Raw genomic sequence first — 18,580 nt, forward strand, 5'->3', positions numbered from 1 at the left:
ACAATACCGGACGTTTTCTTCGTATTGCTTCACGCAAGCGGCGCATAACTTCAAGATTATACTCCTTACTGACCGTACGAGCATGTGGCAAGAACTCCTGATGCATTACGCCACGGTAATCGAAGAAAATAGCAGTGAATAGTGTGTTTTATTTTGGTATTGGCTCCCCTAGGCTTTTCCACTGGGACGATTGGAGTTTGGTTTTGATGTAACCATGTACCGATGATTCGTCACCAGTTATGACCCATTCAAGCAAATCTGGATTGCCGTTGACGTCATTCAACAATACCTGAGCGATGCTCATGCGATGTTTTTTTTTGCGGCAGAATTCAGAAATTTTGAAACACGCTTGAAACGATGCCGACATCTTCAGCAACTTCTTTAATAATGTTTCGACGATTCTCCATGCGAGGCATCCAGGCCCAGCGTCGTCGTTCACATCTTCTCGACCTGACTCAAGAGTAGTCGTACAATCACCATATGCCACAGAAATTCGAATATTCAACTTATTTTTTGAACAGTCCACGTTAATATCTTTTTTTCAATAGTCATAGACAAATTCAATTTGTCAGGCACGCGGGGGGAATCGTTAGTTAATAATAGAAACTAATCCATGTGTATTATTAATACATTTATGATATGAAAAGAATACAAATGTTTTAAGAAATAGTGTATTGAAGAGAAAAATTCACTTCGTGGTATGCCAAACTTGTGAAAACTTAGTTTAATGATAAATATCTAGGTATAACTAGAAACCTAAGTAATTCCTTGGAAGTATAGGTCAACGTGTGTTTTCCTGGAGAAATGTTATAAACTAGTAAATTGTATTATTGAACACATTCAATACTGCAAATTATTTATGATATGAACTCTTTCACTTGAAAGTTTGAGACCACTTCATTAATGAAACTTTAGATGGTATAACGTTTTGGTAGTGTAACTTCAAAACATTTCTCCCAGAGGACGAATAGTCAGTTCTTGAACCTGAAAAATAAAAAAAAAATAAAATTATCAACCGTTTCGTACATTTAGAGTATGTTTAAAAATTTGAAGTTATTCAAAATTATATTCTATCCATTATTGACTACTAAATACTTGAACTCACATGTACTGTTGGACCAGTAGATAAGACATATAAAACAGCCTGAGAGATGTCTTCTGGTTTCAGAATAGGCATAGTTTCCAAAGATTCCTTCGTTGCATCGTCTGGTAAACCGCCTAGGAATTCTGTTTTAACTAACCCTGGACTTATACTCTGTAAGGTGCATTTGAATATTTACTGAATTTTTATTATAAACGTTTTTAAAAGCAAATTTCATTTACATGCTCCAAAAAGAAAAATTTTTTTTAAGTAAATCAAATCCATTAATTCCTAACCTAACACAGTTTATATGATATGAAAGCTTTTCGAAAGGCTTCAAATTTCATGAAAAACAATTATTTTTTCTGAGTTACTTATGTCGGGATCAAGTAACGTATTATATTCTTGTTTATTTATAGTCAAATATCGCGATAATATTTTATATTATTTAAATTGTTCAATGTATGAATATCAGAATTGATGAATTTGGTTAAATTCAAAGTTTATTTTTTTCGGAGCATGTGAATCAAAACTTCTAAAAAACCTTTTTCCATACCAGAAAAAACACTTTCTTTCGATGTGCATTTCGCCAACTGAATTGGTATCCGGTAATAATGTGATACATAATCTGATGATGCTAGCTTGGTTATCAAAAAGCGTTTAGTAGTGTGGTGGTATATTTATTTTACGTCAGAGGTACCAAATCTATTTACCGAAATTACATCTTGTTTTCAAAAATGTTTTTTTTATAAATATATTTTTAAATATTTATCGCCCTCATAGAGGGCGTTTCCAAATTATAACAAAAAACTCCAGATGGTGAGTCGTTTAACGTTTTATGCATGGAGTTACTTCGTTTCTGAGATACAGTGCACTGGAATTTAAAAACAACGGCATTTATAAAATGCCATAAATATCCTTATACCGATTTGGTTGAAATGTTAGTCATTTTGCGTTCATTGAGTCCTAACTATATTTAAATTATTTATGTCCAGTGGCGTCTCAGTGAGGACCTCAGCCATTAATATTAAAGAAAAGTACGCCACTGTCATATATTATGTATTTTTTAACATTTTTGGATTAAGCGAATTAAAATACAACTTTATGGTCTCTTTTGCTTTCTTCGAATTTAGTTTCAGTTTCGAGAAGTCACTTTCAAAAACTATCCGTGGACGACGTAAAATGAAAACCAAAAATAAAAAATTCATTTGAATTTCAATGAATGAACTTTTTTGAAAGGTTGGTTTAGGTCAGGTTTTGTTGGATCTCCTATGTTCTGAGCATCTTTGTGATACTTACCGTTACTTTTATCGCTGTCTCATTAAATCTCAATTCTTGTCTCAAACTCTCCGTGAGGGCTGTAACAGCAAACTTAGAAGCAGGATATACATTTAAATTTGGTACAGGCATGTTGGGAACATAGTGGCCGGCTATGCTGTTCATGAGGATGATATGACCGGCGATATTGTGATTTCTCATGATCTTGATGGCTTCACGATTGCAGATACAAAGGGCCATCACGTTTATCTCGAATATTCGACGCCAATCTTCGGATGCTCCATCTGATGAAAAAACATGTATGAATTGTTCGTTGATTGTTGTTGATCAAGTTGTTAATCATAATTTGAATCTTTCCAAAGAGAAAAAATATTATACTATTTTCATTCTCGTCATCGTGGCCAAAGCATTTTATGAAAATGACGTCAAATGAATTGAGTTTTGTCCTCATAACAATAATGATGACCCCAGAAGTTGAATTTGTTGGAAAATATACTTAAAGTGGTTATACTGCATAAAATATTGTAGCCTATTGCTTCAGCTATTCATAACGATCAGTCAGTTGATATAGTAAGTGGACGTATACATGTCCAGCATGTATCTGAGTACCACGTCAACTGGTGCAAAATGCAATACTATGTCTTTGAATGTCAAGAAATGTTATCGCATATATAAAGGCCGTTTTTTTTTTGCTGACCCCATTATTGCTATTTCGGAATCGGAAAGACCTACAAGGTCGGTTAAATTGGACTAAAGGTCCCTATTTTGGGGAACTAGAATAATATCTTTTTAGATCGAGAATATCAGTGGTTGTTTTTGAAATGTTCTTGAAAAACTAGAATAATCGAATATTGTTTTTTGGCTTTATCCCCTCAATTTTGAATAATATAACAAAGGGCAGATGAACTTTCAAATGAAATTAGTCCTCCTGGTAACATATACTTTTTCGATTTGGATGGGTATGGATACATATTATAGTTGAGTATCTGTATTGATACTGACATCAACATCAAAGTATTTAATTTCTACAAATCATTTTTATCATGATTATTTGAAAAACCTTTCTCAAAACAAAATTATACATTTCAAAAGCAAATGTTTTTCGCAAGTTAATGGTAATCTCAATAACTGAAAAATTACTTCTCAGAGTTATAGAATAATTTGCGAAATTCAGGAAAAGATTGTAACAAACTGGTCATATTTATTTTAGGTAAAGATGAATTGATATATTGTGTATTTATGATCTTTTGAAAATTCAGGTAACTGATAAATTTTGATGTATGGTCTGTAAAATATAAGTTTTCGATATACATGAAACCGGACCGAATATTTTTGATTAAACATAGGGTAACTTTACTTACTTCTACTCTTTACTAATGCCTCCACAAATTGACTTTTTTGACTTCGTCATTTACCATACAATTTCGCTTCTCAACTTAGGAGTACTTGTGAAGCAGTGTTAATAAGCTTTGGTGTGTTAATAAATATTATTGGAGGTTTTTCCAATACCAAACCATTATTTTGACAGCTCAACACGTGTTTCTAAAATCAAATCATCACCATCAATAGGAAGATCAAATTAACCATACTTACAAAGTTATCTTTATGTATACCATAGATACCCATCCTAGGTATCTGCGTCTTAAATTAATTTCACATTATTGCCTTATTTACTAGTGTTCAATTAATTCTACAATGTGTCCTTATGTAACAGTCAGGTAAATCTAATAATTAAATATTATTTTAACAAGCTATATAGTATGCTATTAGGTATTGGTTCACCATCGTTATTCAGAAAATTATTATGTTTACTTCTGTTTAAAAAATCTGTTTAAAATCAGTTTTTCTTTTAACCAGCTGTCGCACCCCTACGAACGACAACCCTCAGAAGTCGAAACTTGTGCGAGCTAAGGATTAACGAGGTATTACCTTTTAACGTGTGATTCCTAACACGGGTACTTATTTCTATACTCTCATAGGTATCTAGATGCCTGTTGTGGTTAACTTGTCTAACTAATTTTAATGAACTGAAGTCTATGGAATGGTTTCGTTGCAAAATATGCAGCTGATTTTTCAGGTCTTCCATATTGGAAGTGTGCTAAGTTTTTCTTATTTTGATAGATCTTTTTGTCTGTCCATAATATTTTGCATGACAGTCTTTACATTTAATTTCGTAAATTCCAGATTTTTCCGAATTTTCGACTTTATCTTTTGGACTTCCTAAAGGGCTCTGTAGTGTATGACATGTTTTAAAAACCACCTTATCACCTAGATCTTCGAAAATCTTTCCAAAGTTCATAGTGTATCGGTGGTATGGGACTGAGATATATTTATCTTGATTTTTGTCATTTTTAAAAGTCATTCATTCTTAACCTAAACTTTCTCTTCCTTATTATGTCATTCACAATAATCCTCAAAAAAACCGTTAGAGGATGCTATTTCCTCCATTGTATGTTTTTCTTTTGTGAACCTCTCATGTGTGAGAGGAAGTCAAAAGACGATGCACTAGAAAATTCAGCCCAACACGTTTGTGCTATCCATAGTGATGTGAACTGTCAGGAATATACCTGTACGTGCTTGTTTTTTTTCTAAATACATCGTATTCTAGCCCTTCATATTGACTCCTCATTACCAAAAAGTCAAGAAATGGAAGTTGTCCTTCATTTTATAACTCTTACGTGAATTTCATTGACGGAAATGTATTATTTAGAAAGGAAACAAAGTCCTCAATTTTCGAATTTTTGTTATCGAATATCGCGAAAACATCATCCACATACCTTAGCTATATCCTAGGAAAATACTTCTCTTTGGTTTCCATTTCGAATCTGCTCATGAACAGATTTTCCAGGGAGGGAGAAAATGGGTTACCCATAGCCGTACCCTCCTATTGTTCATAAAAGCAACCTTCTACCTGGAACTGATTTTGTTACCTATACAAATTAGTAAGAGATACGAATTCATCAATTTCGTTATTATTGAAATTATTTTTCTCTGGTAATTCCCTAAGGTATTGTACGGTCTATGGAACTGGGACGCTAGGAAATGAGGAACTAACATCAAAAGAAACAAAATCTCACCTTCTTGTATAACGAAGTTTTTTGTATGTTGTATGAACTGTAGAGAGTTTTTGAACTGAAACCTGGATCTGCAATAGATTCACCTGACTACTACATAAGGACACATTGTAGAATTAATTTAAGACTAATACCTGGAGGAGTACACGCGTCGCGTGATCGGCGTCGATCACCGGTAAGCATGTGTGCCAGGTTCCGTTCTCACATGTGGTTCACTATTGGAATTTGGACGACCGTTATAAAATCGGCCGTCCATAATCGGTGTGTGTGTGAAATGGGCTTATCGTGACTGATAGTGATGGATACATTTCATTGGAGCGTTTATGAGACGTAGTGAAGGTCGAGCCGATTACGGATTTGATCCGAAGGCTTGCTTACAAACACTTCAAGTGGTTCCTTCCGAAAAGTCCGCTGACTAGTAATATCACGGCAGTTAGAGTTTATCATAATCAACCCCGCCGTCACGGTGGGTTGATTTACGAAGCACTCGATATTTTCCATGAGCGACATGTAAACTCATGAAAAAACTGGCATAGAAAACTTCCTGTAGACATTCTGTCCTGGTTTTTTCTTGAACTTTTTCCAGGAGTATCCAGCTAACCAACACATCGACAGCTATGTTTTCATTTGAATGACCTGAATATCAAAACCATTTAATGATGTGCATAAGTCTTGGAGGCAGGAGGCTAATTACCTAGTCGTTTTAATAAAGTCTATGTTTCTGGGTAAGCATCAACCCGCTAACATCGCAGGGGGCGTTCTCCACCGCCTCCACTTGGCTGGGACGTGAGGTCGCGTCTGTCTGGAGTCACTCTGCTACTCTACCCTTAAGGTAGAGGTACTCATGAAATGTAGGCATGTTAATAGTTTATTTTAATAAAAGATTTTTGCTTCTGCTTTAAGACTAGTAGGTAAGGCAATATTGTGAAATTAATTTTATATAGCGTATACTATTTTAATTATTAGATTTACCTGACTATTACATAAGGACACATTGTGAAATTAATTTAAGACTAGTAAATGAGGCAATAATGTGAAATTAACTTAAGACACAGTTATCTATGGTATAAATGAGGATAACTTTGTAAGTTTGATTAGTTTCATATTCCTGTTGAAGATGATCACTTGATAATCGAAACACGTGTCGAGGTGTTAAAATAACGGTTTGGCGATTTTCAATAATGATGAACTTATTCGAAAAAATTAGTTTCAAAAGATGAGGTTTCAGACTCACCCACTAAACTAGTTGGACGTGTAAGACCAGCATTGTTCACGAGGATATGAATAGGTCCGACATTCTCCGTTATCCAACGAAAAGCTTTGAGGATGTCCTCTTCTTTTGTGATGTCGCATCTGAGGGGGTAAAGCTTTCCAGGTTGGTCACACAATGTCTTGGATAAATCTTCGATTTTTTCAACCCGGCGTGCTATACCGACAACCTGAAATCATATTATTTGGAAAATGCATGAGTGATTGATTACCACTTGACTACTCAATGAAAAATAAACAAAAATCGTGAGAAAATACGAATTAGGTAGCAATAATAGGAACTTCCAATTGAAATTGTCCAAGGTTGTGAGAAAGTGAAATCCAGGAGGTCCTCCCTTCTTACTTTCCAAGGAAAACTCTGAAATCTTGTGTCGTCGTCATAGAGCACTCTTCATTATCAATTCATTTGTTTGCACGGAGCTCACTTGAGAGTTATCAACAATTGAAGGTGATATTGTGGAAATGTGACCACGAGCGACAGTGAGTGGCAGTGAGCGACCATAAATGAGCAAACATTTTTCAAAGCAGCTCCCTGAGAAGCCGATGAAATTGGAACCCGTTCAGCAAAAAGCCGCACTTTACTTATGTGACTACGTTGAGGATGAGCCGATGCATGGAGTTTTCTTCGGCAATATTGAAGACCTCTGCTTATCAAAGTATTCGATATTCGCTTTCTTTGAGTCGCGAGGGCTGAAGTCGGAAATTGAGGGGTTAATTAAAGACTGCTAGAATGGAATATTCAACACCTTAGTCTTCCATAGTCTCCCGATGAGTATAGAGTTTACCAGGTGCAGGGCCTGAGTCGCCTGAGACCCTATGATTTGTTGTCGACACGTCCAGCATATGCGGTCTCAGCCTATATACATCGATAGAACGCGGCATAGCGGCATTACGAGTGCTATATTACCATTTTCGGCACTTCTACTGTTTTGACGTGACTCAAGCTTCGGGGGATATTGAATCCGTTATGGAAATTCAACTCCGTATTTTCAGCTCCACGTAAGAGGAATATCGTCCAAAAAGAGGAGGAAAATGTCTAGATTTTCTCTTTGAAAGTATTTGGTGGAATGATGCCTTTTCGACTCTCGAACCTTAAGTATGATGCAGAAACCTTGGCCGGACAAATTCAGAACGCAGTAATTCTTGGCTAATTGCGTTTACTTAGGGCACATGATTCCCGGACATAATAATCACATCTATTAATGATCACTCCCCACTTTATTGTGGGGAGTGACCCGATCAGCACCCTCTTCAACGTAAAATAATAATATTTTGAAAGGTTTGTTGGGTAATAGGATAAAATTATCTCAGAAAAACAAGTGTTATCTTGCCAAAGTTTCGAATTGAATTGAAATCTTCTTCGTGGAGCAGGATCGAACCTCTTCTGTTGAATAGTAACGACTGCTTCTGACGCAATTTTCGGTACATTTCGTCGATTTTCTCACAATAGGCAGCGCTTTGGTTCAGTTTGAATTCTTCACAAAAGATGATGTTTTTCCTTGTAATGGTTGTATTATGGGGAGTAAAAATCTAGACAAGTTTTGTGTAGCCAAATCTCTGGAGCTGATGATCGGCCTGAGCGGAACGTACTTCTTATGGATTTTGGGTAGTCTATACAAGTGAGGGGGCTTACTGTGGTGCGGTGTTAGCGATGATCTCTCCTTGTCCGAAAAATAGACTTGGTGTTTTTTTCAAAATCTGGTACAACTTCCTTTCAATTGATGCAGTAGGGTTCTGTACGATCTTCGTGTATTGTCCCTTCTGAAGAACCTCTTCGATCTTCTGATCATAGAGAACAGTATCCATCACCACAGTAGCGTTTCCTTCAACTGCAGGAAGGATCTTGATAGTGTTGTCTGTACGTAAGCCGTTCAGAGCTCTACGTTCTTCAATGCTGATGTTAGATGTTGGAACTGGTTCTCGATCCAGCTGTTCTCTAATTTTCCATCTAAAGTTTTCTGCTTCGATCTGGTCAATGATGGAACTGGTGGATTCCACTGCAGTGATTACCTCCAAAGTGGGCACAGACGTTGGCGCAATGGCGAAGTTCAGGTCTTTCGTCAACAAGGATTCCTCTATTCTCGTGAGCGGGCGGGAACTCATGTTGATGATGTTGGTGGTTTCATGGTTGTCCTGTTTTCTGACTGCATTTGGGCATTGTTTCCTCACTAACTGCCCCCACTTTCTGTTGTGGGTATTCTCCATGTCTTGGCGAATATTCAAACACGTACTTTTAATCTTGGCAAAGATTGGTCCATGATCCTCTTCCAATGTCTCTCTTCTTATTTCTTAAAATCATTCCATGGTATCCTGCAACAAAGTTGACCTCTTCCAACGGTGATAATCAATTTGAGACCCTATCAGTGCTCGGCGGGCCCGTTCCAATATGCGTTTGGCTCTCTCTCCTGGGATTGGCGATTTCAGCAGAAAACCTTTGGGGATGATGTTGTCTCTCGCTCTGCACAGAAAACTGAGGTAAGTTTCTTCCTTTGTAAGCTTGACCATAGTCTTCTCATATCCTCGGAATAAGTCGCTGGTTCCGGGTCCGTACCGGGTATTCAACGTTTGTTTGAAGGTGATTGACAATGTTTTATGATGAATCTCATTAGTTCGGACTTCCATTGTCTGATATTATATAAAATGAAATTTGAAATCCCTGAAATAACTAAAAAAGAAGAATTAAAAATTAAAGAAGAAGAATAGAAATGAATAGCTGGAAAAACAATTATATTAAGCAAAAAACCTGAAATGATATACTAGTGAAATAAAATACAAGCTGAGATCATACACAAGGAGGAACATTGGTTTAGGAGGAGATTCAAAGAAGCCGCATATATGTTATCCAACAATGTATTCAGCCAAGCTAGCGTAGAGACACACAACATATGGAAACCCATAATCAAGGGAAAAATGGCCAACTCCCGCCAAACGGTCATCTCCCACTAAAACCAGTGAAGCGGAAAAAGGAAAGCAAAGATAAATGGAAGTACTCAAATTACCTATAAATAGTCAGCTCACGGAGGAATCGGTCCAGTCTTCACCCGAAGACGATTGTGGATACTAACAATCGAAACATCGTGAATTAACTTGGATTGGAATATCTCATTTTTCAAAATTTTTTTTATTTATTTTTTGTTCCATTTGTTCCATTTTTACTTGTATTTTATTTCACTATTATTTCATTTCAGGTTTTTTGCTTAATATAATTGTTTTTTCAGCTATTCATTTTTATTCTTCTTTTTTAATTTTTAATTTTTCTTTTTTAGTTATTTTAGGGATTCCAAATCATTTTATATAATATCAGACAATGGAAGTCCGAACTGATGAAATTCAACGTACCAGATGTCTTGTAACTGGGATAATTTTCAGAGCTCATGTTAACTCGCCGAGATGAAAAAAAAAGTGGAGTACACAAAATATTGCAATTTCTCAAAATTTTTTGAAGTTGAACTTCTTAATGCGCGCTTGACTTGGGGAGCGACGTGACGAGAGCGTTACTAAAAGTGTGATTGGCCGGGGCGAACGGAAGTTGAGAGGGAGGTATAAGTTAGTGAAGATAGAAAGAGAGAGAGTTTCGTTTCGTATATTACTGTGGGGGCTAGAGAGAGAGGTGCGAGCCCACATTTACGGTCAAGTAGGCTTTGAAGGATTGGGAGAAAAGTATCATACGTTGGCACTTATTTTAGGGGGAGATTTCAATGTTGATTTAGCTTTCGAAGATAAACAACTCTTGGTGATCTTTCTATACGATAAATTAAAACAACAAATGAATAAAAACCGAAAGAGCCAACCACATGACATGGAACAACACAATCAATGCAGTTCTCTCTAGATATCTTTCTAATTTTCATTCGAAAACATATGTGCTTTATTTCTCACACCATAAACCTATTGTCTGGATTTTTCTATCAACCACAGTGATTACTGATGTATCCGATAATGAAAATAATGAATGAAATAAAAAATCATTTCGAAAATGGTTATTTATCAATGAAAACTCATGATAAATTTAAATATTTGTAGAAAATTAATATATGTTAATGTATATACATGTGTATTCAAAACTAACTAATACACTTTATTATATGATTTTCACTCTAAAGGGGTTTTACAAAAATCGCGACATGTGTCCCACTTCTATTCAATCACATGTATTTTTACATATGTAATTGATGGAGCTGAAGAAGTTTTATTTCAGTCGTGTGGTCTAAAGCAGCGTTTTTTTTTTGTTTTACTCACGTGTACACCGGCCTCAACGAGAGATTTCGAGATAGCCGCCCCAATTCCCGCACTGGCTCCTGTTACTATAGCAACTTTGCCCTCCCAACGATCCATTTTGTGTTTGAAATTTCAACTGCAACTACAACAAAATTTACATTGATATGATTCATGCTTAATTAGGGGGTTCGAATTATTTTTTCGATATTGAAATTGTCAAAAGTGGATTTAATTTTATATATATATTAATTTTTATTTGTCAATCATTATAATATATAAACAATATACAAAGATTTTGCAAATAAATATAGGGTAATCCATGAAAGCGGATGGTATGTAGTAATATAATTGATATGTAAAATCTAATAAACCTTATAATTGAAATATGAAATATAAAATATAATCAAAATGTAAAATAGAAAGTTGGAGTGTTACTAATTATTTCAATGAATAAATAGTGAGAAGTAAGTGATTCAGTTACTATGAGTAGCAAAATATGTTGAAAAAATCATTCAAATGTATAGATAAACTAAACTCAGCATCCAAATCTTGGCATGAAACAAACTCCGTTCCATAATATTCACATGACTTTTTGTTTTTCTGTTTGTGTTGCATAACGAAGAATATTTTTCTACGCATTCTACTCGGCTGAAGGCCGTTCAAAGTAATTACACTCGATTACAGTCAATTATTAGAATCACATAGATTAAATAATCCAGTTCGTGGGATAAGGTTGTTTCAAGTGCATTACCGCAACAAAAATACCGCAAAAATATCAATATCTCATATATTTTTGATTGAATAAAAGTCAAAACTAGAACCTCTGGCTTATAATGAATCCAAACAAGCAATGACTTTTCCCAATCACCAGATCTCCTGATCATCTCCTGAAGACGCCAACTTGGTTGGTGCAACGCGCAACGAGAAGAGTATTGCAGTTCTGGTGATTGGAAAAAGTACTTGTTTTGGATTCTGATTGAATGTTATTTATGAATGTAGTGATGATCTGTACTTATTCCCAAACTCTAACTCCCTCTGTTAATATTCAACAGGAATAACTTTCACTAGCCACCCATCGATGATTTTTTGGCTGCGGCTGAAAACATCACACCACAAATCATTTTTGCAAGACAGAGAACAACAACTTTATAATAAAAAATCATTGTGCACAACGTCAAGAGCAGCTGTGCCCACAACACAGTTTTCAACTTTCGACTTCCTTGTAGTATGGATATTGGCCCAAGAATCAGATCAACTCACTCTAAACAAGGAACCAAATGAATCTTTCACATTAGATTCGAATGAACATGTTTGATCATCTTCTGTATGGTCGATTTACCAACAGTTTTATGTTCAAAAAATGATTACTGAACAGTTGAAGTTTCATTAAGAAACCATTTGAAGGATAATTCCTTTTTTCTCTTGATATTTCTACTCATCCTCATCTCAACACTTCATTGAAACAAAAACACTTCATCGAACTGTCCCATGATTCGTTATTTTCATTTCATGGAAGAGATTCATCATCAAATTGAAAAGAAGAATATCGGTAACTACGTGAACTGTAGTTCAAGAAGTTGGTATATTTATTCATTAGCATGCTGCGATAATAATCTGGAAAATCTTTTTTCTTGCTTCATCTGGTGCGATACGGGTATAAAGGAGATTATATATTAGAAACTGCGGGTATAGAACACTATCACCATGTGGCTAATGGGCAGAAATTGGGGCAAAATGTTCAGTTTCTAATTCAGCACCTGAATATTGCAAATGAGACCTTGCCGAAACGTTGTTATAATGTAAAAGTCGAAAGGACGTACACCCGGGATAACACTTCAGCATGTGATACCATCCCTGAAGGACTATGCCAAAATACATGGGCTGAAAAGTCTGGGGCCTAACAAATAGATGGCGTTAGTCTTATCGCATTCACTACTTTTTTAGTTAATAATAACCTTCAAAAAGAAGCTGTTGAAATTCAATGATATTCTACTCATAAGTTTGTGAGATACTGTGCTAAGAGTGACACCACCTTTGTTATTTTCAAAACAATAGATCGAAAACAACTTCGTGTTTTAAGTTTACACTGCTTTTCGATGAAAAAATACCGTTAAAGCGAAGTAATTGCTTGAAAATTGTTATAAGGACTCCGCTCCATCAGAAACAACAATTGAACGTTGGTTTGCTGGCTTCAAAAATGGTCGTAGAAACACCGATGATGCAGAACGCAGTGAATCTCTAAATGAGGCAGTAACATTAGAAAACATAAAAAATGAATGAATTATCGAAATGTGAAGTTGCGTGAGTTAGCTGACATTGTAAAGATATCAAAAGAACGTGTTGGCTTTATATTGCATGATCATTTGACTATAAGAAAGCTCTGTTCAGAATGGGTGCCGCGCGAGCTCACTGTTGACCAAGAACAAGAACGTCCTGATGATTCTGAGCAGCGTTTGGTCATGTTGAAACATAACAAACCGGAATAATCAAAACGATCGTCATCTGAAGAGTGGAGAGCAACTGGTGAACCTCGTCCAAAGCGCCCGAAAGCAAAACAATCGGCTGGGAAGGTTATGACCTCGATATTTTGAAATGTGCATGGTGTAATGTTCATCGACTATCTTGAGAAGGCAAAAAACCATCAACAGTGACTATTATATAGCGTTATTAGAGCGTTATTTCCCCGAAATTGGGAAAATAATGACTCCATTTGAAGAAAAAATAAGTGCTGCTTCATCAAGACAATGCACAGTGTCACAAATCAATGAAAACGATGGCAAAATTGCATGGGCTTCTAATTGCTCCCGTATATATACCATATTCGCCAGATTTGGATCCAAGCGACTACTGGCTGTTCGCAGACCTCAAAAAAATACTCACTGGTGAGAAATTTCGCTGGAATGAAGAGGTTATTGCTGAAACTGAGGCCTATTTTGAGGCAAAAGATACATCGTTCTATAAAAATGATATTGAAATATTAGAGCGGCGCTGGAATAATTGTGTGGCTCTTGATAGATATTAAGATGATTAATCAAGCCAATTTTGAACATAAAAAGCGTTTTTTTCTTAGTCACGGACTTTTCAGACCAGGTGTTATATATTCGAAGTTACCAATGATGGAAGCAATAAAATTCACTATTATAGCTAAACGACTTTCATTTTTCAAAATTATTACAAACAACCTTCAAATGACACCCACTAAAAATTTTAATACAAATGCACAAAGCTATTGATTGCATTATCATTCTTGACAACGTATTGTTGTAAGTGAAAAAATATGTTCAATGCAAAAAAAAAATTGATTTATTAATTCGTGAGTAATCGTGAGGGTTAAAGATTATCGGTCTCTGTAAAAGTTACCGCCTTTGACATCATTTTATCAAAGAGATTATTTCATTTAACTGAATGTGAACAGTACACTTTTCTCAGTGTTGATGTAATGCATAAAATACATTAAAAATTCCGGATACAAATACTCAAATACAAATTATTCTTTCATAAGGATGGGTGTATTATATCCTTTATCAAGATGCTGGAGTTTTTAGAAATATCAGTCGTGAAATGTTTCCATATATGTTTCCATAATAGTACGTTTATTTGATATTTGAAAACTGAATTAGCATATTTTTCCCTAAAAAGAAATAAGTGCACTCAGAAGTAGCAGTTGATCTTAATATCAGTCTCAAAATACAATAATAAGGGCGGGACCACCCTATTCATTATCAATTGATATAGAGGATATTTATTTTCATGATATTGAGTATGTTTTCCACCTGTTCTTATTGTAGATTTTCGTTGATCTACATATTGCGAGAAACTGCCTCAGGAACAATTTTAATATTAGGGGCTGAATCCCCCTTGCAGTCTATTAACTTTCATAAATCTCCAAGTGGAATCTATTCAGAGTAACATTGTTCATCACTTGATATATTCAGTTTTTACCGATCTCGTCAGGTTTTTGGTGGAGAGGCGTTAAGTATCGGAGAAAATAGGGGTGAGTTTACCCTTTTTATTTTGCTTAAGCCTGAGTAGAGACTATTTGATATTTTAGTAAGGCTCATTCTCACTACTTTTCTATTTCCGATTCTAGTCGATCTCATCAGGTTCTTGCCGAACGCTTTTTCAAATATATTTCTGTGGGGGTGCCGACTTGCCCTTATGTCCTGATCTTTGATATGAATCCCTATATGCATTTCATCGAGAGAGTTATACTAAATCATTTGAGTACAGAAAATTTTTCCGATCTCGTTCAGTTTTTGACAAACAAAAATTTATATATATTGACATATTAAGGGCGGGACCACCCTATTCATTATCAATTGATATAGAGGATATTTATTTTCATGATATTGAGTATGTTTTCCACCTGTTCTCATTGTAGATTTTCGTTGATCTACATATTGCGAGAAACTGCCTCAGGAACACTTTTAATATTAGGGGTTGAATCCCCCTTGCAGTCTATTAACTTTCATAAATCTACATATGGAATCTATTCAGAGTATTATTGTTCATCACTTGACATATTTAGTTTTCACCGATCTCGTCAGGTTTTTGGGTGGAGAGGCGTTGAATATCGGAGACAATAGGGGTGATTTTACCCTGTTTATTTTGCTTAAGGCTGAATAGTGACTATTCAATATTTTAGTTAGGCTTATTCTCACTACTTTTCTATTTCCGATTCTAGTCGATCTCAACAGGTTCTTGCCGAACGCTTTTTCAAATATATTTCTGTGGGGGTGCCGACTTGCCCTTATGTCCTGATCTTTGATATGAATCCCTATATGCATTTCATCGAGAGGCTTATACTGAATCATTTGAGTACTGAAAATTTTCCCGATCTCGTTCAGATTTTGACAAACAGAAATTTATATATATTGACAAAATGAGGGCGAGACCACCCTCTTATCATTAATCAATATGAATGGTATTTATTTTCATGATATTAGTGTTGATTCCTATATGTTCTTATAATAGATTTTCGTGGATTTCGATTTTCTCGTCAGAAATTGACCTGGGCAGAAATTTTATATTAGGGGTTGAACCTCCTTTCAGTCTATTAACTATTATAAATCTCCATGTGCCATCTATACATAATTTTTTTTTCATCATTTGACAAATGAAATTTCTGCCAATCTCTTCATGTTTTTGATGGAGATATATCAATTATCAGTAGAAATCGTCATTACTTGTAGCAATGGGGGTGAGACCACCCTTTCCAGCTTTAGGCAGCCTGATTACCTCTCAATTTTTACTGAAGCTGTCATTTTGCATTATTTTGGGTTTTAAATCCAAGTATTGTTCGAAACGGTGTCCGAAACTCTTTTTTTAAGGTATACCTGTTACGGGTAGTGACTCGCCCTTTTAGTGTAATCTTTGATGTGAATTCCAATATGCGTGATATCATCATGCATTTCTACCTCTAAAATTCATTGTGAAGTAGACATATTTCGAGAAACTATCATTATGAGCATTATTAATCTGGTCAACTGTAAAATCGAAAGAATCGGATTTAAATCTAAAGCTAACTTCAGCCACATAATTATCTAACAGTTCAGAATCTCTGCTTTCGGAATTTATTGATTACAACTATCATTATTAGGATTGAAATCAACAAATGTCTATTCGAGACGTGTCCAATAGTTGTTAACAATTTTTCCATTTCAGTTAAGAATGTAGGCGCATTTTCAAAGTCGATCGTTTCAGTTCGGTTTTTCATTATAACTACCTTGTATTCGCAAAAAATCAAAATGCTGTGTGATAGCTGAGATACATATTCAGAACAGAAAGTCAATGGCATTCCAAAAAATCAATTGATGATCAATAGATGAAATTAACACGGATAGAAGTATAAAACATATGAATTTTACACACCTTAAGGACTTTCAGCAGCAGAACCATCTAAGAACAATGTATTCTGCAAAAAGAATGTAAAAATATTACGTTTTTTAGGAAAAGTTATAAAAAAGAAACGCATTTTTACGCTCTCAACTTTTTTGACAAACATAAAACGAATCCTCATTAAATGCCTCAAATTGAATATTATCTACTGAAGTTTCATCAAGCATACCTGTTGAAATCAGCTTCCTTGATTTTTCACTTCGATGTAACTGTGACGGAATTCACAATCCTACTAACCTTGTAAACATTCAACTGTCTATTGAAACGTATCTAAAACCGGCCGGTACCGAAGGGAGAAAATCAATCTTCCATGGAATTACAGATTTGAATCCTTACAAATGTCACGCGAAACGCGAAGTGAAATCCCAGCATTATATTTCAATAGTTTATTAATTTTTGGTGTGTTTTCTTTCTGATATAGTGATATTTGATATTTTCATAGTGATATTCGAGAATGTAGGTATTGATTATCTAGTCAGCTAAGATCGGTTTGTGGATTAATAAACTATTGTATTACAATAGCAACAAAAAATAATTGAAAGTAATTATTTTTTAGGATAGAACATATTATTTCTTTTGTACTTCCTCCATACCCTATTAATAAACTGGTATTGATAGTACATGATAGTGCAAATCATCGACCTTTTTGTATGGCTGGGAGATAGGAAACGAATGGAAATAATTGAAACATACTATGAGAAGATTCACAAAATTAAACTCCTACAACCACAACCTTAGTTGGAGCGGTTACTAAAGTTCATAATGTTCTTATATTAATTATTGGTTGGCTGACAACAATAGTCTTTCCTATTGTGAAGGACCAAACTATGTCCCACCGGTACGGAGCCATGAACAATGTTCATATTATATAAGCTGATATCAAGGGCACGAGATAACATAACGTGAAAACACACCTGGGTACATACACTGGAAAATCTTCATAAAGGGACCATCCGAAAAGAGAACCGAAAAGATGCTTCAACAAAACAGGGATCGGCTCAGATCAATCACAGGTCTACTCACTGGAAACTGTTCGTTACGAGGAAACCTGAAGAAAATGCAACGAATACTTCAGCTGCAGGCAATGCAACAAAGGGACAGAGTAAGCTCGTCATATTTCATGCGAATGTGAGGCTTTGGATCACAAGAGGCAAACAATTTATGGACAACCCAAATCATGTCCGAAAAAATATGACACACGTCCAGCAAGAAACTTGTATAGACTTGTACATGAAACAAGATTGTGTAATAAATGACCGTCGGGTCTGAATTGGCGATCCCTATATAAGTACTACTAATGAATATATAATAATCATTTCAGTTCACTCGCACCAGAAAAATTCACCCCCCTGTATATGGGATCGTTCAGCCAAAGGTATTTATTTTCTTAATTTAGTTTGGTAGCGTGAGAGTTGCTGTCACCAGATCAGAAAAAGTTTGAAATCCGTCCTGATCACACGGATTGAGAATTAGTAGGCAACTTGGTCAACAGCTGAATTTTTCCTACCTTCTAAACTTCGTGGAGAAATGACTTAGTTATGCCACCAATTATATCCTCAGAGACAGGATTCGGCCACGGCTTAAATGCGTAGTCTTTTAGGGGTTTGAGGGAATGAAACAATATTAGCAGAGTTTTCACAAACCAACTTTATTGATGAGTGAAGATGGCAGAATAATCGGATTAACAATAAAAAAAATTGAATGAACAAAAATTAATACTGAACGTTATTTACACTATATAAAAGAAAAAGAAATATATAAT

General features: G+C 35.3%; 1 protein-coding gene across 3 annotated transcripts; it reads right to left on the bottom strand.

Annotated features, from left to right (window-relative positions):
• Window positions 1-618: 618 nt before the first annotated feature.
• On the bottom strand, window positions 619-17,135 carry LOC111504362 (farnesol dehydrogenase). 3 transcript variants are annotated; one of them, XM_023158905.2, is made up of 7 exons: window positions 16,988-17,099; window positions 16,792-16,834; window positions 10,942-11,062; window positions 6,668-6,872; window positions 2,381-2,643; window positions 1,106-1,255; window positions 619-984 (listed from the first exon to the last, which is right to left on the bottom strand). In XM_023158905.2, the coding sequence occupies exons 3-7, from the start codon at window positions 11,035-11,037 to the stop codon at window positions 943-945; spliced, it is 756 nt and encodes a 251-aa protein (XP_023014673.1). In that variant the 5' UTR covers window positions 11,038-11,062; window positions 16,792-16,834; window positions 16,988-17,099; the 3' UTR covers window positions 619-942. The 3 variants fall into 3 exon arrangements, with proteins under 3 accessions (XP_023014673.1, XP_023014674.1, XP_074028768.1); XM_023158906.2 differs by lacking the exon at window positions 16,792-16,834 and having other exon boundaries at window positions 16,988-17,135; XM_074172667.1 differs by lacking the exon at window positions 10,942-11,062 and having other exon boundaries at window positions 16,988-17,072.
• Between the last annotated feature and the right edge of the window lie 1,445 nt (window positions 17,136-18,580).

Source organism: Leptinotarsa decemlineata, unplaced genomic scaffold (assembly GCF_025532065.1).
Source record: "Leptinotarsa decemlineata unplaced genomic scaffold, Ldec_3_MD MMD2_tig00000133_RagTag_RagTag, whole genome shotgun sequence".
Taxonomy (NCBI): Eukaryota; Metazoa; Arthropoda; class Insecta; order Coleoptera; family Chrysomelidae; genus Leptinotarsa; species Leptinotarsa decemlineata.

What these genes read in the sequence shown, in the direction of transcription:
- LOC111504362 (XM_023158906.2), bottom strand. Translation starts at nt 11,037, where the DNA reads ATGGATCGTTGGGAGGGCAAAGTTGCTATAGTAACAGGAGCCAGTGCG. An exon ending in TCGTTGAGGCCGGTGTACAC is followed by an intron (nt 6,873 to 10,941) that starts GTGAGTAAAACA and finishes ATATGATTTCAG; the next exon opens with GTTGTCGGTATAGCACGCCG. An exon ending in ACGTCCAACTAGTTTAGTGG is followed by an intron (nt 2,644 to 6,667) that starts GTGAGTCTGAAA and finishes TTTTTTCATCAG; the next exon opens with ATGGAGCATCCGAAGATTGG.